The sequence below is a fragment of the Orbicella franksi genome, chromosome 8, assembly GCF_964199315.1.
Source record: "Orbicella franksi chromosome 8, jaOrbFran1.1, whole genome shotgun sequence".
Lineage (NCBI taxonomy): Eukaryota > Metazoa > Cnidaria > Anthozoa > Scleractinia > Merulinidae > Orbicella > Orbicella franksi.
The window spans coordinates 5,611,028-5,635,203 of NC_138152.1; the positions used below are offsets into that span (position 1 = coordinate 5,611,028).

The 24,176-nt window shown below is 40.8% G+C and overlaps 3 protein-coding genes across 5 annotated transcripts in view; 2 read left to right on the forward strand and 1 right to left on the reverse strand.

Moving 5' to 3' along the window:
* Window positions 1-2,287, forward strand: part of LOC145494659 (uncharacterized) — a 45,441-nt gene extending 43,154 nt beyond the window's left edge. The window contains exon 11 of one of the 2 annotated variants that reach the window (XM_081474197.1): window positions 1,001-2,287. In XM_081474197.1, the coding sequence (XP_081330323.1) occupies window positions 1,001-1,305 (305 nt within the window). In that variant the 3' untranslated portion in view covers window positions 1,306-2,287. The other variant, XM_081474198.1, reaches the window with a different exon arrangement.
* A 2,154-nt stretch (window positions 2,288-4,441) lies between these two features.
* On the forward strand, window positions 4,442-16,516 carry LOC145494660 (uncharacterized). The gene is made up of 11 exons (XM_081474199.1): window positions 4,442-4,627; window positions 5,476-5,551; window positions 6,744-6,911; window positions 7,537-7,764; window positions 8,427-8,660; window positions 9,127-9,366; window positions 10,074-11,737; window positions 12,541-12,771; window positions 13,236-14,733; window positions 15,295-15,627; window positions 16,209-16,516. Exons 2-11 carry the CDS (start codon window positions 5,545-5,547, stop codon window positions 16,499-16,501), a joined length of 4,896 nt encoding a protein of 1,631 aa, XP_081330325.1. The 5' UTR covers window positions 4,442-4,627; window positions 5,476-5,544; the 3' UTR covers window positions 16,502-16,516.
* A 2,209-nt stretch (window positions 16,517-18,725) lies between these two features.
* LOC145494668 (uncharacterized) lies at window positions 18,726-23,444 on the reverse strand. 2 transcript variants are annotated; one of them, XM_081474210.1, is made up of 4 exons: window positions 22,977-23,444; window positions 20,940-21,136; window positions 20,344-20,820; window positions 18,726-19,389 (listed from the first exon to the last, which is right to left on the reverse strand). In XM_081474210.1, exons 2-4 carry the CDS (start codon window positions 21,130-21,132, stop codon window positions 19,022-19,024), a joined length of 1,038 nt encoding a protein of 345 aa, XP_081330336.1. In that variant the 5' UTR covers window positions 21,133-21,136; window positions 22,977-23,444; the 3' UTR covers window positions 18,726-19,021. The 2 variants fall into 2 exon arrangements, with proteins under 2 accessions (XP_081330336.1, XP_081330337.1); XM_081474211.1 differs by lacking the exon at window positions 22,977-23,444 and adding an exon at window positions 21,442-21,805.
* Between the last annotated feature and the right edge of the window lie 732 nt (window positions 23,445-24,176).

Sequence of the window (24,176 nt, forward strand, 5' to 3'; positions counted from 1 at the left end):
CGGAATTCAAAGCCAGGAATATAATATGACGCAAAAAACGTAACGCAACAGGTAACTCCTCTCGCAGAAGCTGACTAAATAACAAACCGTATGAACAACAACTGAAATTTGGTGAATGGGAGAAATGCCCCAACCAAATAAGCAATAATAGTAGTAGAACAATAGTAGTAGAACTTCCACAAGAATGGGATTTGCACCCTCTGGACGGCAAAGGAAGGAAAGAGAGGGTCTACTTAGTCCGCCTTGATGTCGATTCACCCGAGTACCAAGATGTTCAAGACAGATTCATGGAATCTCTCTCTGATCGTGAGGTGTCCATCTCAAGTATTCAGAGAGTCCAGAATCCATCAACGTACCGTTCTTATGTGACGAAGAAACAGAGCATGGACGAGAAAAATGGAATCCATAAAAATGAACGGAGACTATTCCACGGGACAGGATATCATAACACGAAAGACATAAACGCTCATGGACTTAATCGAAGCTTTTGTGGAAAAAATGATACGTATACGTAGCACATGTGAAACTAAACTAGTTGTCTGGTGGTTGACTCTTATCTCCGGTTTGTAGCTTTAAGTGACTTTGGGTATTCCTACTTCCCCATGGATGGGATGCTAGTCCAACCCAGGGTGATTTCCACCATTAAATTCGCCGGTACCCATGCATTCATACATTTGGTTGAAGAGAGGCACTGCGAAATTAAAGTGTCTTGTCCAAGAACTGACCCCAGTCAGGACCGCTTGATCCGGAATCCAATGCACTAAATACTAGGCACAAATTTATCACTTTCCTCGGATGACAAGTTCGATCCATGTGACGCGCATGCAAGGAATCATGGTAGTGATGTTCAACTTTGGCCACCCTTGTTGAACTTGCTTTGTTGGAAATCGCCACTGTGATACCGTGCAGGCACGTCTCATATAGGGAACTAGAAATTCACTTCCATTTGCTGGGTAATCTTTAGTGTTAGACCAACTTTTAATAACTCTCTGATCCCCAGGTGTGGCTTATGGAGATGGCGTCTGTTTTGCGACCAATTCCTCTTACTCTTTGGCGTTCTCGAGGCCACCAAATGCTAAAGGAGAGTGCTGCATGTATCTTGCAAAAGTGCTTGTTGGTAAATTTGCATGTGGTAAAACTGGGCTGAAGACACCACCACCAATTAATCCAGACAGGACTGAGGATCTTTACGACTCAGTCGTGGATTCAGTAGACGTTCCAACTCTGTTTGTTGTATTCCACGACGACCAGTGCTACCCTGAATACTTAATTACTTTTAGAAAAGTCGAAAAGGCGGCTAGCTAAGCTTGAGGAAAAATTACAGTTTTTGACATCGAATCAGCACGTGATTGTTATCAAACTTGTTGCTTTGAAATGTGAATAATTTATTTTGCAAGCAGTCTGATGTAGAACATTCCGGTAGAGTTGCATTTAGGCATAAAATTACACTATAGTCGAAATCGGAACCTCTTGACGTCGCTTCTTCTCGTCTGTCTTAAGCTTAGCAAAAACGATTATTTCTCGCTCGACTGACATCAAACAAGTAATGATTAAGGTACAATTTAGTAGGTTGTGGGGACATTTTTTTATCATGTTTCGCAAGATGGAACTTATTAATAAACAAAAATTTTTACACTGTCTCAAAAAGGAGCTAAAACCTACATATCTTTATGTGCTGGTGTGGTTCTACATATGATTTACTATAGCTGTGTTCACATTAAAGCCAAAACATGATTAGAGTAAACATGTTTCGCCTAAACATGTTTGTCATTGTATTGTTCACATCAGATGTCGGTTTCAAACACGTTTCATGCATGGTTGTATAATTTATGCTGTTTGTACTCGCATCGGTCGTTTAGTTTTGCGGCAATGTTCTCCCAAATATTCTGGTTTCTAGCCATCGCCGATAATTGCCGTTGTATTTCTTCATCGGCCCATCATTTGGCCTCGTAATAGCCCCAATCTTGGTTCTTTTGGGCAGTCGCCTCCTCCCCGCATCCATCCGCCATTTTGAACGTGTTTGGTCTGATCATGATTGAAACTACCTCGCGAGATTGTTTCAATCATGCTCAGAATAATCATGTTTCAACCATGATTCGCGCAATAGACTGTCTGATGTGAAACCTTTTCATAACGAAACATGTTTCATTCGAGGTCAGACTAATCATGTTTCGGCCTAACAAAGAACTTAAGACAAGCCCCAATATGTTGAGGAGTAGTCCGACGTGACTTCCATTTGCCAGTTTCAGAGACGTCAGAGTAACATTTTATTATGGCGGAAGTATTTGATTTCTTCATTATTTTATCGGTTTCGTTACTTTTTAATGATGCTAATAAATTCTTACAGAAACAAACTTGTCTTGATTACATCTGGGTACAGCAATACTGAACCCTTTAGTCAAACTGATTGTAACCATGTATCCGACAGTGACGTGTTTGTTGAAACAGCGTGAACGAAATATATAAGAACGTCTAATTTTGCGATTCGAGACTTGAAACGTTCTTAAGATGTTCTTAAATTTACATGGTATAAAAATAATGAAGACAGGACAACACGGACTCCCTACATGATAGATGTGATGTGATTATATGTGTCTCATAGTTTGGTCCCTACGAGCATGTCTTTGAGAAATCTACCTCTTTTGTAGGCTATAATAGGTGGATATCTGAGGATGGTTTTCAGCAAGGGTTGATTTTGTATTAATGCCCTTAAGTATTTGGGTTAATTTAACATTTTTTGTTACCATTATTTTATGCTTGCCATTTAATATACAGATTAGCAAAATAAAAGCTTTCTTAATCGACTTCCAGCCTGAGGAATGTTCTCAATACGTTCTTAAAATTTTGGTTAATCTCAGCCTCAACGTTCTTATAAGAAAGGTTCTTACGAAAAAAGACTGTATATCAGTTATCCAGTTTGTAACTTTAACTCATAAAAAGTTTTGTACTTTCTTTTCGGTCTCCTCGTTACTTTTTCGCCATAATCTATTTTGATTTATATTGAGTTTTAGTTCAATTTTTTTGCCTGGCGAATAAATAACTTTTTTCAAACGGAAACTGTGCTGTAAAATATTCAGGAATGTGTTTTCGAAATTTTTTCCAGGTTTTCTGAAGGGACCTTTTTACCGAACGGTCATGCAATATCAAACATTTTGCGTATTTTTATATAGTCAAAAAACCACGTGCACCTCCATAGAAACGTATGCCCAGGCGTACGTTTCTTTGTTAAAATTGGCAAGCTTGAGTTTACCAACGGATTCTCATAAAACTTCGCATATTTACTAAATAATTCGGCATTATATTTTGTTTGAATGAAAAAATCGGAAATAATAAATAAATAAATAAATATTTATATAGCGCCTATCCATGCCTGCTCTAAGCGCTGTACAATTCGCCAAAATGAGCTGTACTAATCTTAATAATTAAAAATGTGCATTTAAGAAAGTAATAAAAAGTAAAAATCGCTAAGAATAATACGTTTTCTTAAAAAGATGAGTTTTGAGTTTAGATTTAAAAGAACTTAGATTGTCACATGAGTGGATAGAAACAGGTAGACTGTTCCAGAGTTCAGGAGCGGAAACAGCAAAAGCTCGAGAACCACACGTCTTCAGGTGAAAATTCGTGGGGTTAAGAAGTAGTAAGTGTGATGATCGAAGGATTCTGGAAGGTTGGTAGTACGTTACTAGATCTTGAATGTAGACAGGAGATTGTTGATGAAGAGCCTTAAAGGTAAGTAATATAATCTTGAATTTAATGCGTTCAGAAACAGGAAGCCAGTGTAATTCTTTCAGTATTGGAGTGATGTGGTCCTACTTTCGGGAACACGTGATAAGTCGGGCAGCGGCGTTCTGAACAGACTGGAGCTTTTTTAAAGCACACTTCGGCACATTGTACAAAAGAGCGTTGCAGTGGTCGAGTTTGGAAGACACAAAAGCATGGACCAGGATCTCGGTGGTTTTCGTAGATAAGAATTTCCTTATCCGGGAGATGTTGCACAGATGATAAGAGGCTGATTCTATGGAGGTGCACGTGGTTTTTTGACTATATAAAAATACGCAAAATTTTGGATATTGCATGACCGTTCGGTAAAAAGATCCCTTCAGAAAACCTGGAAAAAATTTCGAAAACACATTCCTGAATATTTTACAGCATAGTTTCCGTTTGGAAAACGTGACATAGGTAAAAAGGTCCATTTCCACCAGTGTAAAGCTTACTTAGTAATTTGACATCCACCTGAAAAATTATACAGCTTATCCTAATTCCTATCCGCCATATTCAGTTGCTTTTCTTGATTCTTATTATTCAATTAAAATAAAATGAAACGGAGACTGGAGAACATTTGGTGTGTTTATGTTGCGTTACATTTGTTGCGTTTCATTAAAAGCCTCGCTTTGAATCCCGATTTCTTGGAATCAGAGCGGAAGTGCTGAAGCAGTATTTGGAAGAAGCGAATGAACATTTGCTCGCAACTAAAATTAAGCTAAGCTGTTGACCTCGCTCAATGCAACTTTCTTGGTTTCGTCTAGTAGTAGATTACCAATCACTGAATTCTTTTAGTCGGCGAGGACGAACTATTTGAAGCCGGGTGGATTAAAAACACCTCTGAAGTGAACGCGGACGTAAAAAGGTAAGCCACTCAATATCACTCTGGATTGTGGCAATAATTCACTTGGTTTATAAATTCCGTTAAGTTAACCTTTTCCTGTGTGATTTTGAGTCGAGGGAACGTAACGATAGAGGTGCATTTATTCCTGTATGTTTGTTACACTTCAGTTTAAGGTATTGATGTAAATCTGAACCCCTTTCACGTTGAAACTCTATACTAGCGTGAATCGAGATCTGTTCCTACGATGCAGCTCAGGGCAACAGATCCTTAAATTGAAATGGTACCCTCAGTTTTCTTTTAACTCTTTGTGTATTTTGACATTATTTTGAAATTCATTTCCCATCCTATCTCGATTCTAGGGCCGCTGATTAGGATTAAAACTGTTAAATTCGATGAGCCGAAACAAAATATGCTTAACAAGCATGTTTTGATCCGACGGCCTAATGAAAGGAAAGCGAAACAAAGTCGAAAGCTCAAAAGGGGAATACCCCATATCTATTTTCCTACCATCCATCCTGCCACGTACCCACCGAATATTGAACGTCAATTGGTGGTGTTTTCAAATAAGAGTACGGCTTTTGGAAGAGTTTCATTTAATACGTCAACGACTAAGACGTTTGCAAGTTTACATATAGAACCTGATATATTAGCGACAGTAATCCCATTCAACCGGATATAATATCAAAGCATTGGATGCACCAAAGCTTGATAAATAGTACTGGTCGGGTACACTGTCATAAAGTGTGTGAAATAAAAATTGTTAATGAAATTTTATACAGGAGCCATCTTTAGCGCTACTTATAATTTGGCCTCAACAACTTATTTCACAGTTGTATTACAAATAACATACTTTGAATGCGATGTGGTAGGTTTGAAACATCATTGTCAAGTTTTAGGAGGAGTGTAACAGTGTTATACCTGTCAAGCAGAGGACTGAAATGGCAGGTGAGTTCAACATTCAACTTTATTTATAATCTGACAGTCAGCTGATAAAAACGGATCTGCATGCAGAGAGTGTGTTGGGATTGTAAAGATATTTATGTGGATACAGATGATTATAACAAACTATCTACATGTATGGTTTCATAAACGCCATTGCCTCTGATGTCTTACTAAAACAACCAGGAAGAATGATTACAATTGTTTTGGAGTTTTATATCGCAAAGCGTTTGAATGTGACTCATTTATACTCGAGAACTTTGCTGAAAGTGATGTTCATGATTTTTATAACTGGACTAATTGTTGTTCATTGTGGTACAGTACGTCAATAAGAGTCCACCCACCACCTCTCAGAAACAACCACACCCTTTAAGGAATAGACCTTTTTAGCTTTGGGTGGTTTGTTTTCCCATCACAGACCACATGATATTCTCACGAGAATTAATCTTTTATCCATCTAAAAATTCTTCATTCAAAGAAAAGTGACCCCTGCTTGACTATTTGAAAATTTGAAAGGAACTGAGAATTCTCAAGAGTACCATCACATGGTCTGACTGGGTGACGGGGGCCGCAAACCGCCCAAGCTAAAAAGGTCTATTCATGATAGCTTTGCTATTAATAATGAAATTAACGTGCTGGAATATTGTGTGACGTTCATCGGGAATGGCCATGATGACCTCAGTCAGTTACATGACGATTTGGCTGAAAAAACTCCAAAGAAAGGCTATCTGAAACAATTTTATGCGGGACTGCCCATAATAAACGTTGGCTCGTAGCTTTAATATAAAAAAATGTATATGCAAGAAAGGATGGATAGAAAAACTCATTCTTTACAACCTGTTCAGGAGGGGGATACGTTTTAAAATTAGAATTCAATTGCCAGGGGGGGGGGGTATAATTTTCGTATAAAATTATTCTGGGAGTACAGTTGCGACGGCTACACTTGTTTAAAAACCACAGCCCTCCCCCGCCGGGACGTAGTAGCGATCACCAAAGCACAAAAGCTGAAACTATTTTATACGTTAGAACAATAGAGTGACGAACGTTTTCCTTACCCAATAAACAGCGTTGAAATACTTGCTGAAGATATTTGAGAGTAGGAAAAAATGCAACATTGTTTTGACAGGTTTTATCAACCTTGTAAATAGAATGTAACAGTTATTAATTGACTAGTTAATTTTATATCCTAATAACCAAGACAACAAGAAAGCCGCAAGTTCTGCTGAGAAGGACCAGGAGAATAACGCAGAAAGTGGTGGTGCCTCTAATGAGAATCGTCACCATAGCGACCTATTATGTAAGTCTGAGCAATCCACCTGGCAAAAGGTACAACCGCGCAGTCAGCATCCAAGAGCACAAAGAGAAGGTATTATCAATCACGAGTGTTGATAAAAGAGTACATAATGATTTACATTCCCGAGACTTCCTGGTGTTTTTAACGGTAAATTATCTCTTAGTTTGTTTTTGTCTGGGTTACTTCGTCTGCGCAGTCGCTCCTGTTAGTTGCAGTTTTTCACGTTTTATCTCATACTGAAGTGATGAATGACTATTTCTCGGTCAAATGGAAAATGGGTGCACAGGAACTAAATTTATCTAGTGCTTTTATTTTTTATAATGCATTGGACTGACTAGATTTTTTTATCGCCATGCAGGAGAATAGCAATATACCTGGTTCGTAAGCAAGACGTAATGTTTATAAGTAGTTGGGTCTCGTCTGATTTGACCAATCGAAATCCGGGACACTTGTTATAGGAAATTCTAGATTACCTCCGGCGTGTGATGCGATTTCCATTACCCAACCACTCCCTCTTCCCCAAAAGTTCAAAAGTTCAGTAGCAGTTTCTTCAGAAGGTAACAACTATTTTGAAGCAGCTGTTAACGTAGAAAGGTCTCCGTGGCCATACGTCTTGAATGTTCGTTTTTCAAAAGCAGACGATTTTCAGTATTATGACAAGCAACCAGGTGAGACATCGACTCTTATTCTATTTCAGCACAAGGGCCAGGAGGTGGAAGTCGAAACAACGCGACTACGGCTAGAGCCCCTCGCGGAAGAGCCCAAAGTCGGGGCAGTAGAGGGACGTCAAATCGATCAGTTCCTCACCGAAATGAACCAAGTGAAAGAGCTGGTAGACGTTGTCACAGTGAGGATGGTCATGGAAGAAGGGGAAAGCGAGGACGCGGCTTTGACGGTGCACGAGGAAGGTCCAGAGGAAGGGGAGGTGAGAAACAGCCACCATGCGGTATGGAAAACGTTCCTCAATACTGTCGACGGCAGGTATTCGCGACAATGACTAAACATCTCGAGGAGTACGTGAAAATAAAACGGACTATTATATACCATAAAATTGTTGGCAAATTGTTCTTTTCAGGTCTCAGTACACGTCTTACAGTAGTAGCTGCGACAATTTCTTTTTACTGATCACTTTCTCAATTCTCATGACATTTGCAGCATGATTCTGAATTGATGTTGTGTGAACAAACTATTAAGAATCCCAACTGGGTAGTGACTTCATGAATGAGGGAAACGTAGCAAATGGTGTCATTAAACCATACATCTCAATAGTACAGTAGATTCTCGTTGATACCACTACCGGCGTGATATCAGATCTCAGTCGGGTACACGGGGTAGGTTCAAATTATAGCCCTTTCAGCATGTCATGATAAAAAGATATGAGTTAATCTTGTCTACCATCGACTCTTGTCTGCAGTAGAATAAATTTTATCAGTGTTCGCAGTGGCTGGACAGAATTTTAAAAAAGTTACCATTTGGTATTACCACTTGTTAAGTATTTTTGGGTGGAGACACCATTCGTTCGCCGTTTGCTGGCAGCAGGGTAACGCGTAGTGAATCAAATTTTTTTTGACTTCTTTTTGAGAACAGGACCTACTTACCAACCTGGAGCTGGGCCCCGCCATCCTGTGTCCTTAGGATTTATCCAGCCGGACATCAAGTACGAGTGGAACAAGTTGTATGTGTTAGGTTTGCACCACAGGACAACACCTGACGGAATAATGAACTACATCGAGAGAATCAGCGGTTATGATGTTAAGTACGTGAAGTGGTTTAAGCCAAATGGAAAAGCCATTGTTGCACTGCAAACTGAAAAAATTTCAGGTAAACAGTTACCCTGGCAGCGTTTGATAGTGGCATGGAAAAAAAATCACACTATCTATATCCATCCAGATTTAATAAATATTTTGCGTCATATCGAGCTGAGTAAGAAATACACCTTGGTCCTCACCCGTAACGTCATCCAGGTTTAAGTTAATTTGTCACGTTTACTACTTCAACGCAAACGCCACAGTAAAATTGAACAACGCTTATGGTAAGTTGCATCTGTGCCAGCATAAAAATCCACACGTGCCCTACCGTTAATACTCAGTCAAGGTTTCTGTCCGTTCATATTTGGCAAGGATCAAAGTCAGGAAAGCCCAGGCTGACTACTAGAGTCAGGACAAATCCGGAAGTGGGCAAGGGCTGGGGACCTTCATGACTACTAACTGTCAGTGCTGTATACATTACACTCTGCACAATGTGAGGGTCTCACTAGTTACTGCTTTGGTAATGGTAATGTTTTCAGATTTTGCGAAGATTGTCAGAGAAGCGGCGAAAAAGCCACTTGATGGTGTAAACGTGTTAATTGAAAGAGCACCCGAATGTAAGAGCATATATGTAAGCGGATTTTCGGAAAACACATCAAGAGAGCAAGTGGAAGCGTACTTTGACGAAATTGGTGCCCTGGAGAACGTTGTCTTCAATCCAGCCTGGGGCGAAGAAGGGAAGGACAAGAGAGCTATTGTGTTTTTCAAAGAAAAGAAAAGTAAGTCGAAAAAAGGAAATTAGATAAATTATGATTACGATTAATGATTAAAGCTAGTTTTCTGGGTACGATTCTCGAAAAAGATTCAGAGAGCGAGACGGCTTGAAACCGAGACACCAAGCAGTCGATTAATGAATTAAATGAATTAACACTTTTCTTATGGATCGGATGGATCCCGCTAATCCTTAGATTCAGTCAGTCCCTCATCCTATGTCACAACTATCCTTTCACTCAATATAAAGAGACAGAATGCAAATCATTTAGAATCGTGATAAAATCTCTGTCGTACGTTGTTCCGGTTCTTTGACTAAAACACGATTTTTGGTCATTTAAGATACGGCTTAGAGACTTATTTCGATGACGTATTTTTAAATTAACGTATTGTGTCACTCATGAGTCCTTTTGTTCAATGACGTTCTCGGTGCTAAATTAAGAACAAAAGAAAGGATGAAATATATTCAAGATAATTATTTTAGTCGTAACGAGAAGATTGGGTATAGCTATTTGCCACTCTGCATGGTTTTGTATTAACTGCTCGACACTAATTCGATTTTTTACGTAAGTTGCGTGGTTGCCCTTTTTAGTGCTCTGACGTCATGTTTTAAAAGAAAGTGCTCATGGCAAATTAAAACATTAAAATTGCTGATATATGTAACCGATTTTCTTCAAAAATTTATTAGTGCTATAACTTTCGTTCTTGTCTACAGGTGTAAAGAAATCTACCAAGAACGACCAATTCATTGATGGTAAGCCTTTGCACGTAGAGCATTTCTTCCCTTTTATCGGAACACTAGTGCCAGTTGACCAACCGACAAGACCATCGCGGCCTACATCAGGTGACGTCCAAGCAACTGGTCAGCAATTTTACAAAGCTGTAGACAAGGACATTATGGAATTTTTAATGAAATCCAACCAAGAGGAAAAATTGAGAGGACTTCTATATTCGGACGAACACGCTCGCGTAAGGTGGACAAATGAAGAAGGATACGTTCTCGTAAAACACGACTCACCGGGAAATAAGGTGGACAAAGAATTTGATGAGAGCACTTGGAAAAACTGCTGCTCAAAAATAATTGACAGCTTTATTGACAGTTGTGCCGCGAAAGAATTTCCAGTCGAAGAGGACATTTGGGAAGCAGTAGCCGATCAGTTGCCACAGATGGAAAGAATCCTTCCTAAGTTCACAGCGCAAGTTAAGCTGTTGAAGGAATCTCAAACAGTTAAATTGATTTGCCAGAAATCTAATATGTCAGATTTTGCAGAAAAGCTGTCAGATCGGTTAAAAGCCATCAGACAGGAAGAACTTGAGAAAAAGTTAGAGCAGAAGACGTTGACTGACATAACTAGTGAAAAACTTCAACTTCTACAAAATGCCAGAATCGAAGACATTTTGAAGAAAAAGTTTCATCAAGATCTTCAAGTAAAGATCGACTTGAGCAACAAAAACCTTGTAATAAAGACGCCTAAAGGACATATGACATCTGTCATGCCTTATCTCAGACAGCGCCTGGACGAAATTGACCAATACGCCATAGCCATGCCCCCAGAAATCTTAGACATCTTGAAAACAAAGGTTGGGAAAAGAAAGATGACTGATGAACTGCAAGGATGTGCTTTTAACGTTGATGAAAAAAGCAAAAAAGTCATCCTTCTTGGACGGACGCCTTCTGAAACCAAGCAAGGGAGAGAAAAGACAAAAAACCTGCTAATAAGCGATCGCAATCTTTCAGTTGTCGACTCAGATAATAACCTAATGCGTTCAAAAAACTGGGACGATCTCTGCAAGAAAATGGTCAAACGCCTGACGATCCGCCACAAACGTGAATTAACTTGCATAGCTGTCTTTGGGTTCAAACAAGATGTCACAGAGGCCGTAAAGAAAATGAGGGATTTTCTCAACGAGAAGAAAGCAACAGAAGGCCAGTTCCGACTCGATTCGTCGATTCATCGAAAATTCTTCAACGATTATTACACGGATGATCTTCATGCGATCGAAGAAGAACTGACCCACTATGGAGTCAAGATTTCTTTAGAAGAAAGTGAGGGCTTGATCAGATTTTCAGGAACTGAAGAGGGCGTCAAAGATGTTGAGGAGAAGATGTACGCTCTGCAAGACGAAATAAAGGAGAAGAGGTTCGTCATTTCCACCCCTGGCATGCGAAACTTCTTAGCCCAGGATGAAGGAAAACGGTTGATTGAAACCGTGGAACGAGATTGCAAGTGTGTTATAGAGATAACAACAGAAACCGAGGAACAAGCTAAAGACGGCGACGAAAGTGAGGGCGATGAGGAACTCGATGAAGACGACACCTTTTTCACCTCAGAGCGGAAAAAGATGATTTGGAGGACGGGGAATATTGAAGAAGAACAGGTTTGTTGTAATGCCTCCATCAGTCGAAATCAACATTGCCCATCGGCCCTTGGGCAACCCCTGGGCATTAGCTAGCAGTTCGTGAAACAAATAAAAAGGCATGCCAAGCTAGGTCCGCTGGCAAGATGTTACACAATATTGCAAAATCTAGCCGATCATTTTTACTATCTCATGGTGAACTCTTACAGATAGATGGCCATGCATCACATTTTAATTGTTTGATCACTGGAACAGAAGTCAGGAGTTTTTGTATGTAAAAGTTAAGAGACCATTTAAAAATCCCGTCCCTTGGATTGCGAACGTGAGCAATCACCCAACTAGAGGAGTAAATCTTTATTGTTAACTAATGCCCAGGAAGGATGGCTATTGGTTACGTAATTGATTAGTTTAGGTCTTCTAGGTTCCTAAGCCCAGGGTGAATAAATTAGCCTGCTAATGTAACGACTGGAGGAAAGGTCATTGTCGGGAATACGTCGCATGTTGCTAACCACCGGTCCATTTGTGGTGCTTCGCTGGTCCCAAAAGGAAGGTCGTTAATTACTTGCCATTTCTGATAGCCATATGTTTACACACTTGAACTTTCAAAGCTCACTTACACAACTGTATTATATGAATAGAGAGATTAATTTCTGTAAAAAACTGAGGTGCTGAGTCGATGGGGCACGTAAAACACATTTCTTCGGACGAAAGGCAGAAGCCAGAAACGTCAATCAGCTTTTCTTAAATTACCTACGTCAGTTTATTTACCATTATCATCTTCAAGTTAGTAATCAACTTTGTGCTGTCTCTTAATTGTGTTCTAGGCTGACGTGTTAGTGTGTTCTGTGGGGTCAAAGTTCAATCTTGCCATTGGTGCGATTGCAAATGCCATGAGCAAAGCTGGCGGTCCAGCTTTACAGGACGAGTTGAAGAAGTTGAAAGAGACGACAGCTGACATGGGTGACATTGTTCACACGGGACCTGAAAACCTGCCCTGCCGTTACGTTATTCACTGTGTATGTTGCCTGTGGAAAGGACATGCTGAGCAAGAAGAGGTCAGGATAAGAACATTCTCGTGCCAAATGAGATCATTTTATTAGCAGCGTCGTAAAACTTGGTTGCAGTTTTAGTTTCAGCATAGTTCTTCTAAAAATGGTTTTTAGAATTATTTTTAGAAATGACAAGGACTCCAGGCTTAAGACATGGAGCACTGTGTATTTTGTTGAGACAATCCCAAGACTTAGAGTGCGTTCCTTTGGGATCATCTGGATCTGGATTAATGATGCGAGATCACTCCGATAATGTTGGAGCCGACGAATCCTCTCTGGGGAAGGATTCATCGGTTCCTTTGATGCACCCTGATCCGATTGATCTCGATCATTGATCCTGATCCGGATGATCCCAAAGCAACGCCCTCTTAGATTACCTACCAGAAATGGATAAGGGAAAAGCAGCCTGGAGCTTGCTAAATGAATTCAAGGGCTTATTCCTTAATGTCATGTGCTGTTTTCATCCACAGATTCTAAGGGAGCTGTTTCGAAAATGCTTTGACAAGGCGTCCGAATTGGGTGCTTGCTCAATTGCATTACCACTTGTAGGGACTGGTAACCTTGGTTTCCCGTATCAAACCGCCGTCCACATTATGATCCAGGCAGCTGTTGATTACAGTCAGGCAAATCCAGAGTCACCCTTAGAGGAGTTCCGGTTTATAGTGTTCGGCGGTGATCAGAAAGGAATTACAGCTTTCCAAGAGACGTTTGCTGAGTTCAAGAAGAGAAATATGCCAGTGCTGAAGCCTCGAAAGCGAGAAGCCCGTAAGAACAAACCAATTCCTGTTGGATCCGATTTCAAATGCAAAGCAGTTCGCATCGGAAACATCGAGTTGAAGGTCGTGAAAGGAGACATCACCAAGGAAAACTCCGATGCAATCTGTAATGTAGTCACCCAAGATCTTGACATGAGTAGTGGAAATTTAAGCAACGTCATCTCTACAGCCTGTGGTAGCACAGTCGAAGAGGAGTTAAAGTTGAAAGCTCCTCAGCGTCCAGGATCTGTTGTGACCACTACTGCTGGACGCTTGTCTGCGAAACAGATCGTGCATATGGTTGTCGGATCTGGAACGAAACAGCATCTTCAAACATGCGTGGAGAAAGCTGTCAAAGAAGTCGATTCCTTAGGCTTGGTGTCAGTGTCCATTCCAGCGGTTGGTAGTGGTGGACTGGGACGGACAGCTGAAGACTCAGCAAAAGTGGTTTTCGGAGCAATCCGCGCACTCCTGACCAGGAGACCATTTAGTTCACTTCGTGAGATACGAGTTGTCGTCTATGACCTTTCCCTGATTGGTGCATTCGTGGTGGAGTTGGATGCAATGCAGCGAGACAATTTGGACTCCTGCCAGCGCAAACACGACGAAGACGATGATGATGATGATGGTGAAGAGGGTTTAGAAGCTTGTCTGGCTTCAGCTGATGAGTTAACGAAGAAGTATTGTTACAAAAAGGTCATTGTGCATGGGCGGGAAAAGTCACTTGATGAAGCTATGGCAGCCTTGAAGGACGGAGTCGCCACTGCCTGCAATGAACCACGTGTCATCAAACGCGAAATCATAAGTCGTTTTCCAAGACGTTGCATACGGGAACTGAAGCGAATGTCGCGCGCTCAAGATGTGAAATTTGACCAACCAGAACCAGATACTATTAGACTGGAAGGGCTTCCCAAAGATGTGATGGACATGAACTCAGCGGTATCAAATGCCATCCAGGAACAGATGGAAAGAGAGCACAAAGAGGAGCGTGCGGATCAGATTTCTAAAACTGTTCAGTGGTATTTGGTCAATCCAGCTGGAAAACTCGACCCCTTTGATAAAATAGCCAACAATGATATAGAATCAGCTTATAAAGCAAAGAAACCATCGCTTTTATTCGCACATCAGAATCTGAAGGCTGAGATAAACTTTGGAAACAAAGAGGTCACGTTCTTGAGAACGGGTGCTATCAAAAGGGTTCTTCGTAAAGATGGTAAGAACACAGTGGGGAGTTCACTTTTTAATTACAAAACACATAAATGTCACTGTCATAACGTAATGCCCACACAAAGTCCGGCTTTTTCTCATTGATTTCCTTTTAGTATGCTAAAATTACTAAAATAACGGTTGATCTATATGTGTCATCGTTGACAATCTTGGGAAGCCTTCACCGGTGATCATCCATAAATTTTCAAAATACTGTGAGTGATGGCAACTGTCAATCGTTTTCAATTTCTTTGTCCGTGCTTCATAATCTCTGTACTCTCTCACATTTTGGCACAAAACAAGAATGTAATAGCATGCTATCAATTACTGTTAGGCTGCCGAAATTAGATTTCGCTGGAGCACCGTTTCAGAGCTCAAGTCTACCAACGGTTACATGCCTTCCCGTGTTTTTCACCGACTTAGGCATGTCGTTTCCAGCGTTGTACTGGTAACGTGAATTTCCACGCTTCTTACATTTTATCAGCATCATTTCCTGTTATAACTACTGACTACTCTTTCGAAAGGACCTGTGGATGATAACAGCTTTCTCGTTATTAACTTAAAACAGTGTTACCTCTTCCTGCTGAATGGGATCCACAGCCTCGTGACGAAAGTGGAAAAGAGGAGGTTCTTCATTTGGTTAGCCTTGCACCGGATACCCAGGAATATAAAGCGGTTCAAAAGATGTTCCATCAATCAATGCGAGGGAAGGCTTCCATCACAAATATTGAGAGAATTCAAAACCCATCGATGTTTAATTCATACATGCTGAGGAAACAGACCATGGATGAAAAGAACGGGACTCTTGAAAACGAACTGCAACTGTTCCATGGAACGAAACCCGACAGCGTGAAATCCATCAATATCCAGGGATTTAACAGGAGTTTGTGCGGAATGAACGGTACGTACCCTCATCAATGCCCAGTGAAAATATTAAATATCACACGTGTGTGATAAACACAGGCTTAATCACGAGCGTAAGCAGAAACTCGTGTATGATCCGACGTGAGTCAATCACAAGCACGCTCCCAGTGATTCTCCTCGTTCGCAGCCTTGGAGCTGTCGTCACCATATCTACTCCGATGTTACTGCGCTTGTGTATGCCACGTTTTCTTATAGCTTAACTCAGACCCGGGTAACGAGATTGAGCTGAAGTTGTCTAAGTTCCAAGACTTTAGTCGGTAACGCGAGTCTCTCGGTGTTTTCCTACGCAACAGAAGGCGCACCTATTTCCCACGTCATATTGATCGTATATATTATCACTGAGCCGTATAACTAGCTTGAAATATCACAAGTCTTATGCAAACTGTTACTATAGAGTTAACGCTAGCATTTTTGGAACTAGTTAAAAAGTGCCCTTAATACTGTATTCATTCGTTTGGATTCACATGGACCACTTTTCGCCAGGTTTCCGGTTCTCGACTTTTTCTGTTGTAAAAGCTTTTACTAACCTTAAACTTAAAACATCTGAACCTCTGGTAGGTGCGGCTTATGGTGATGGTGTCTATTTTGCAAAAGATGCTTCTTATTCCAATATATACTCACAGCCACGTCCCAACGGTGATTGCTACATGTATCTAGCGAGAGTGCTGGTCGGGAAACACACCGCTGGCAAGGAAGGAATGAAGACGCCTCCTGCCATAGACCCAATGAAACCTGAGATCCTCTACGACTCCGTGGTCAACATGGAACAAAATCCAACTATTTTCGTAGTTTTCAACGATTTTCATGTCTACCCGAAATACTTGATTACCTTTAGAGAGATCAGTCGGTAAGTCTATATATCAAAGCATTGGCCTTGCAACACGGATTGAATTTTATTTATATTTTCAACACGGAGTAGCTATTAGAGGTAGTTAATAAAAGCAGTCAGTACTTAGCAACGATTCTGTTCAGCTGGGATAAAAATCTTTGATCAAAGAATAGAATAACATTTACTGAACTCGGCGCTTTTTGGTAGATATGCACTCGGAAAGAACTTCCCTAATTTAAGCTTATTTCCAAACCGCTCAAGGAGACTTAGAAGGGACCGATAAGCTAAATAATGCACTATTTTTATACATGTTATATAGGAACCAGTATAAACTCGTTTTGAACTAGCTTCCCACTACTGGAATTTTCGATTCTAACGTGAGGTCTCTTTTGTTGTCAATAGCAAGCTTAAATGAAGGTAGTAGTATCAAGTTACTTCAAATCTATAAATTCAGCTGCATTAATTTTGTTCATGTTGTTGTCTACATGGTTAGGGTGATGGTTGGTTATATATACGCTAGATTTAAGCTTTAGTCATAATGTACAACTACGGTAACAAAAGAGCCGTTACAAGGGTTGTTACCCAAACTTTAACCATAGATATGTTTTTGGAATGCTCATAGAATTTTGAAAAAGGGTCCGCTTATGGAAAGGGTTCATTTTCATGTTGCATTGTAAGGGGGAAGTCGGATAATTTACAGGCGGTTACTATCTACATCTACCAAATAATAGTGGAACACGGTCGCACGGACGAAAAATGTTTTCAAAATAGGGCTTATAGGGCTGACTTAGTGGCCAAGATTAACAACCACATTGCTTAACACTAAATGTATACGAATATAGTTATCCGGATTCCTTACAACAGTGAATGAAATGCAATATGGTTAATAGAGCGGTTTTCATTTGAGTGTCGAAAAGTAATTGGTTTTGCATCAAATACGCTACACGATTGGCTGAAAATAACTTGCGCCACTTTTTCATCCAATCGTGACTCGCTCGCAGGCGTTTTCCCGCGCTTTGCGTCAGCTAGCTACATGTCATTACTTGGAGTTTTGATTGATTCACTGGATTGCGTCCTTTGTGATTGGCTAGAGTGATTACGTTGGTTTTGGTTTTACAACACTCAGTTGAAAACTGCTCTAAAACTTATATAAATTAACTGCTTACTTTATCCTTCCGGTAGGAGTTGGTATTGTTTTCTTAGATATGACCGGCAATAATAAAGAAAGAAAGCTGTTCCCAGTTGGGGGTGGGGGAGATGGTCTCGGAATGTTAGCACAGGTGGGAAGGAATAAGTAATTAATTTCAACTTCACGCTCACCACGCTCTATTCTGGAAAGGATAAAAACAGGAATTAAATGTGCTACAGAACAGCACCTTTGGCCTGTTTGAAACGTGGAACTTTATATGAGCCAAAACTAATGTCGCTATTGGGAAAGTACGCTTAAAGTTCGACGTCTGAATCAGTTACGATCGACAGATTTGTATTTGGGTCGACCTTGCTGTTCTGTTCGAATAGAACGGCAAAAGTTCGACCTCGATTTAGACGCCAAATTTCACGAGCCAAAGCTAATGCATGGAAAAACCTGTGGAAACACTCGCCTGTGGCTCGTGTTCCCACAGCATTTCTCGTTCTCCCAAATTTCTATTCGTGTTTCTATAACTCGTTATAGTTCACCAGTAAATTTTCTCCGATTCTTATTGGTTTAAATTGATCACGTGACGCGATAGTGTTCATCCGTGGAGAGACACTATCAGCCCATAGTGTCCGTCCGAGGAAAATACCCGGATGGATAATACTCGTCCGTGTAAATGTTTCTATAAAGAAGCGAGCGTACAGAAAGTAAACAATTGAAATGTATTAAGTGGGTTTTTGTCTGTTTTCTTTTCCAAATTTTTCATTTGGCTCTAACTACCTTTCACGGCTTTCATCTAAAAAAGTTGAAAATAATTCAATATGAATTTTGAACTGGCGCGCGGAAGAAAATTTAGATGGTGAACAATAAAGACAATAGAGTGTTTGTGTCTCGGAACTATCGGTCTGATAGTTGACCCTTGGGAATTTGTTGTTCTTAAAACTAGCATTTTTCCCCTCGAAGCTTCGCTTCTCGGGCATATTTGTTTTAAGAACATCAAATTTCCGCGGGGCAACTATCAACTGATAGTTCCTCGACAGAAACACTCTATTGTTTAAATAGAAACAGGGTTCACGTTTTCTTTTTTCTAACTATTGATTCCGTGTTTTAGAAATAATTCACATAATTTTGCCCAGAACTGGTCCTCATAACTAGACGTCTAAGTAGTCTCAAGTCCCATAGCCCTCGTTACCCCTGAACAGCGGTTTGCATCAAGTAACTTTGCCCTCATCAGTCGACAGAAGACGACGAACGAGAATTGAGAAAAACGCTGAAGCGCTGCCGATTGGAGACATGAGAAGCACGCACACGACAATCACGCGTGAAGATCAGCAAGCATTCTGCGAGCGCAATTACTATCTATCTGAGGTACTCTATTGTTTTTAAAGTTACAGCTGAGATGCCAGATCACGACTTCAGCAAACTGAAAGCTCTGTTCAGCAACAACCAGCCGGGGTTTTCTACCTTCTCATTCCCGCCAAACCCGAATACTTCCATTTCATCGACATCAAATTCGTCATCTCCCGTTAAAAACGTTTGAGACTCCTCATCAGGTGGACACTGGTAGGAGTTATCCAGGTCTACAGAGCATTTGCAGGAATTGGGCTTAGCCTCAATGTAAAGATCTTTTCCAAATGCTGGCCCAAGGTCTTTGTCGTAGTAGATGGCAAATTCTTCTTGTCCAGCTTTCAAAGGCAACTTTGTTGGCTGCAGACCACTTGGGTTAATAAGGCTGAACAGGAACGAATCGCTAGCTTTTCTGTGACCTGCAGAAGCTATCAGCAGATCAACATCTGGTCAACTAAATTTGACGTTCAGAAGGATGGTCTCGCATTTTCTCTGGGGTGGGTGTGTGGGGGGGGGGGGGAGGGGGGGAGACTAAAAATGTTTTATAAGGGGAGGTTCCGCCCCAAAGTCCAGACAGGAAAGCTATGCCTTCCGTATACCTTTCGTCGAGAAAAGATACTCCTTTACATACCTACTTAAGAACACTGCACCCCTTTTCTAAACCCTTGACATGAAGTTAGTGAACAATATCAGATATCACGCGAGAACATTAACTGCCAGAAAAGATGTTAACCAAAAGACAAGTATTATCATGTATTCAGTTCAGTTACGTTTTATACCTGCCTTTCGTAGCCAAAGCTGATTAACCGGCAAGTTGCCCAACCCATATCTTTGTACCTCCCTTCACAGGAATATTACATCATCAACGCAAAGATGGGTTACACAGGATTTTCTTGCACAGGAAGGAATGCACCGACTCACTCCATGACCTCGTGTCCACGTGACCAAACGTCACGTGGACACAAGGCAACAAGAGATAAATGCTATGTGCATTTGAAAAGAAAGTTGCAAGCTAGTTCCAGTCTAGTACTGAGAATGCTAATATGGGCTATTGTTTTTGTACGAGTTCTATTTCGTTCGATTGCCGAATTCAATCGAAACATGTTCCTGATCGAGCTTAATCCATGGATTGAGTTCGATTGAGTTCGATTGAAATTCAGCTCGATCGGGTTCGATCGACTTTGCTAGGAGTCATATTCTCAAAATCTAAAGAAATTAAGAGCAGTAGAAAACATGACAATTAGATATATATAATTTGCACTGAGCTCCCCACAGGAACTAAGAAAAGAAGACAAGGCTGTTTTTCTGACATATAAACTTAGTTTCTAAGGTCTTGTTTTGTGGGTATGCCTAAATCAAATACGCTGGGTTAAAATGCTTACCGGTGTGTTCCCACTGTTGCTCGGTATAGCCTCCAAATATGTATTCGCCACTCTTGATCACTGTCACCGTAGGACCCTTGTAGTCGCATCGGGCGTGAAAGTCGGCAGCAGCCCAGCCATCACGGGAAGCACGATATAACAAAGCAAAGAACAAGTTGTCCCTGGTGTTATTGAGTGCTTGAGTTTCCTTCAACCAATTCATCAAGGTTTCGCGTTGATCTGAGGATAGAATAACTGAATTCTTGAATGGCCTCGCAGTGAGCTCACTGATGATCCCCTCAACTTGATAAAATTCAGCCTCGGCCAGTAGCTCTTCGCGAATTCGCACCATCTCGTCTTTAGGCACAATAAGCTGCCCAGTGCGAAGATAATTCAGGATATACCGGAAGTGAGTTCCATCGCGATCAATGAAGTAAGATCCATCCTCGCTTGGCTTTGTGTCAAATCTTCCCGAAAACAGAGCGTGTAGCATGGAACCTGCCATTATATTGGGAAACAAGATAACCAAGAATTGCAATTAGGAAGAACGCTAGTACCGGTGTTTGAGAAATCAGATAAATGAGAGTGTAATTTGAAAATAACATACCAAAACATACCTGGATCTTTATTCAGGGTTGCTAGACTGGTCGAGAAAAAGTGGCCGCCGACATTGAGCCTCACAATTTTCGAGAAAAGAACGTGCTCCAGCTTCTTTGTAACCTCATCACAGGCTTCCTTTTCGTTGTTGTTGGCTTCATCGCTGGGCTCGACAGGGAGAATGTTTTCTTCCTCCGAATTACGTGAAGACATCTTCCTTCATAGAGCAAATAGAAAATGTATTGAACACCGAGTCTGTAGAAAAAAAAAATGAAGTTATTCTATCCACTCAATACCCCGGGTGCCAGAGGGGTTTTATTATGTCGCGAAGCCGCTCACAGAAATTGCGAAAATCCCTCAGTCACGTTGAACTTGCAAAACCAGCCTCGAGCAGTCTCTAATGTCTGTAATATATATTTTCTAGTTGAGTCGACACAACTATACATCAAAACTGTCTATGCTGTCAGATATAAATGTATCTAGCTAAACTGAAATTAAAGGGCGAGTCTTTGGCGTACTTACTGATCGCTTTAGACGGCGAGCAATGTCTCTTGACTTTTACTCGAAAATCCGTGGGGAAGGACGCAAAACAAGCGTAACTGCGAGTTTGACATGCGAGCAGTCACGGGAGCCTCTCACGTTCCCCCACGCTCGCATGCTCGCGAGCGCGACCGCTCACTGACCTCACTCATTTAGCGTTCTTCTTCCACACGGATTTTCGAGGAAAAGAGAGACTGCTCCCGGTCAGCACTATGGCTTTTAACTGGGACTCGATTCGCCAAAAGCCGTGCTTTTATTTACAGGCTCAACCCTAGGCTCAACCAATAAACTATATTAAGTGTTCTAAGATTGTTGTTGTAGTTGGGTCAAAGGCATTTCAGTCTGCCCCGGTTTTTTCTTTCCAACCATCATTGCAAATTGTTTAGTAAGTTTAATTTGTTTTGTTCATCAAGGTTAGCAGTTTTTATCCTAATTAGGGGCCCAAGAATCGGGATAGGATGGCAAAAGTATCTCAAAAATAGCAATAAAACAGAAACAGATAAAATTTCCATCCTTCATCCACAGTATTATCGTCACGAGAATTGAGGGCGCCTCTTGCCTTGGGCGGCACAATGAAACATATCCCGATTCACGTTAGTTAAGAGTTTGAAACTGGCAAGGACTAGCCCCACAGAGATTTACGACAACTTTAAGTTTTATTTATAATAATTAAGTACCGTGATGATTCGATTTAGCGCCTGGGGCGCTTACTTACATTTGGTTCCTCAAGGGAGGGCGTACGTTTATTCGAGACAGGGCGATCAATCGGGACAGAAACAGCCGAATGTTCAAAAACAAAATTTTTTAAGACGGTATTTAACAACAAAAGAAAAATACCAGAAACTGTAACAGTAACAAATATACGGTGAATGTTTTGAGGGAATTTTAATCTATTTCGACGCCGATAGCTTTGACAGTGTCACTTAAAATGTCACGTCAATACGTAAATAAATGCTTCGTGATGCGGCATCTTCGACATGCGACTTAGTGATCCCGTCGAAAGGATCCTTTTCGAGTGAATTACTCATGGCTTGCTGAACAACCCTGAGCCGTTCTAGCCCTGCACATGGCAAGACTGATTTTTCTTAAAGCAGCAAATAATATTGGAATTGGGACGCTTATTAGAATGGGGGCGCTTATTGGAATAGGGCTGAATAGGGGCACTTATTTATAAAAGCACATTCGAAGGGGGGCGGTTATTCGAAAGGGGGCGCTTATTGGAAGGAGGGAGCCAAATCCAATCATTACGGTATTAAAAGGTACACTTGACTAGCTGCGCTTCTATAACATCGAGCAGTTCTCTTGACCTAAAATCACGGGAAATGTACGGTCTTGTTTTGAAACGCAACTTCGAAATTACAGTTATATATAGGTTGATTTAAGAAATGTAGATAATGAAGAAAACGTAAACTCCAAAAAGCCATACGTTTTTACATCACGTGCAGAACTAGGGATTGGAAAAGAGAATAAACAGATTCAAGTTTTGCCACCCGCCAAAGTGATAATACCTTGTTTACCTTTCTCAGCTTTTTGTGTCCGAATTCACTTCAGAGGTATTTCTAATCCTCCTGGCTTCAAACGGTTCGTTCTCGCAGACTACAAGAATCCAGCAAGCGATAATTTACTCTTCGAAGAGACCAAGTGAGTCCAATTGAGCGCTGTGAACAGTACGAGCTCAATTTTAAACTGCAAATGAAATGCTATCCGTTCGATTTAGTTCTGGGAAGTTGCTTCAACGCTTCCGGCTTGATCACAAGAAATCGGAATTCAAAGCCAGGAATATAATATGACGCAAAAAACGTAACGCAACAGGTAACTCCTCTCGCAGAAGCTGACTAAATAACAAACCGTATGAACAACAACTGAAATTTGGTGAATGGGAGAAATGCCCCAACAAAATAAGCTGTATACGGCATTTTAAGAGGATACTCAAATTAGGTGGTACAGTAGTGTTTGAAGATCTAGCCCGGGGCGGGGGGGCGGCGGAGGGGGGGGGGAGGTGGAGGGGCTAACATATTTGTCTCACGCGCTCAGCTGATTCAGAAAACTCATAACTTAGATTTAGTAACATCAGAAAATGATAAGAGACAAAGTTATTTCTTCCTAGTAGGAAACCTTCAAGAAAACTTAAGATTTAAAAACGGGCCTTGTGAAGACGTTCAAAATGGCTCTTTTTAAGGGCCACCACAAAAATAGAAGTCTTGGTCTTCAATTCGTTCGCTTTGATATTCTTTTGTCATTGATTTTTGATAGGAAATTGGGAATTGAAATAATTACCATATCCTGGATTTCCGTGATACACACTTAAGCTTAACAGATGTATGGGTTTTCTGAAAACAGAATGCCTGGATTCCTCTTGTAAAGGCAGCTTTATTTCTACGGTCAGGCCTACCGTTCACACTAATCCGTCACGAAAACGGAGCTATTTAGGGCTTTCCACAAGTTTCTCGAGATTTCCCAAAAAGTTGCCCGCTATTTCTCAAAAAGTTGCTCAAAAAAGCAAAAGTTGCTTTCTGTAACGCAAGTTGCTCAAAAATTGCTTAAAAAAACAAAAAAAACAAAAACAATTTTGTTGCTCTCTTCCTTTATTTGGTCTGATGCAAAAATATACAAATTGACGGAAATTGTACAACAAAAGTAAGATTTCTAAGCATTTTTGTACAATTTTGCGGCGTAACCAGCGTTGCTAAATAACATTGTCCTTAATCAAAACCAAA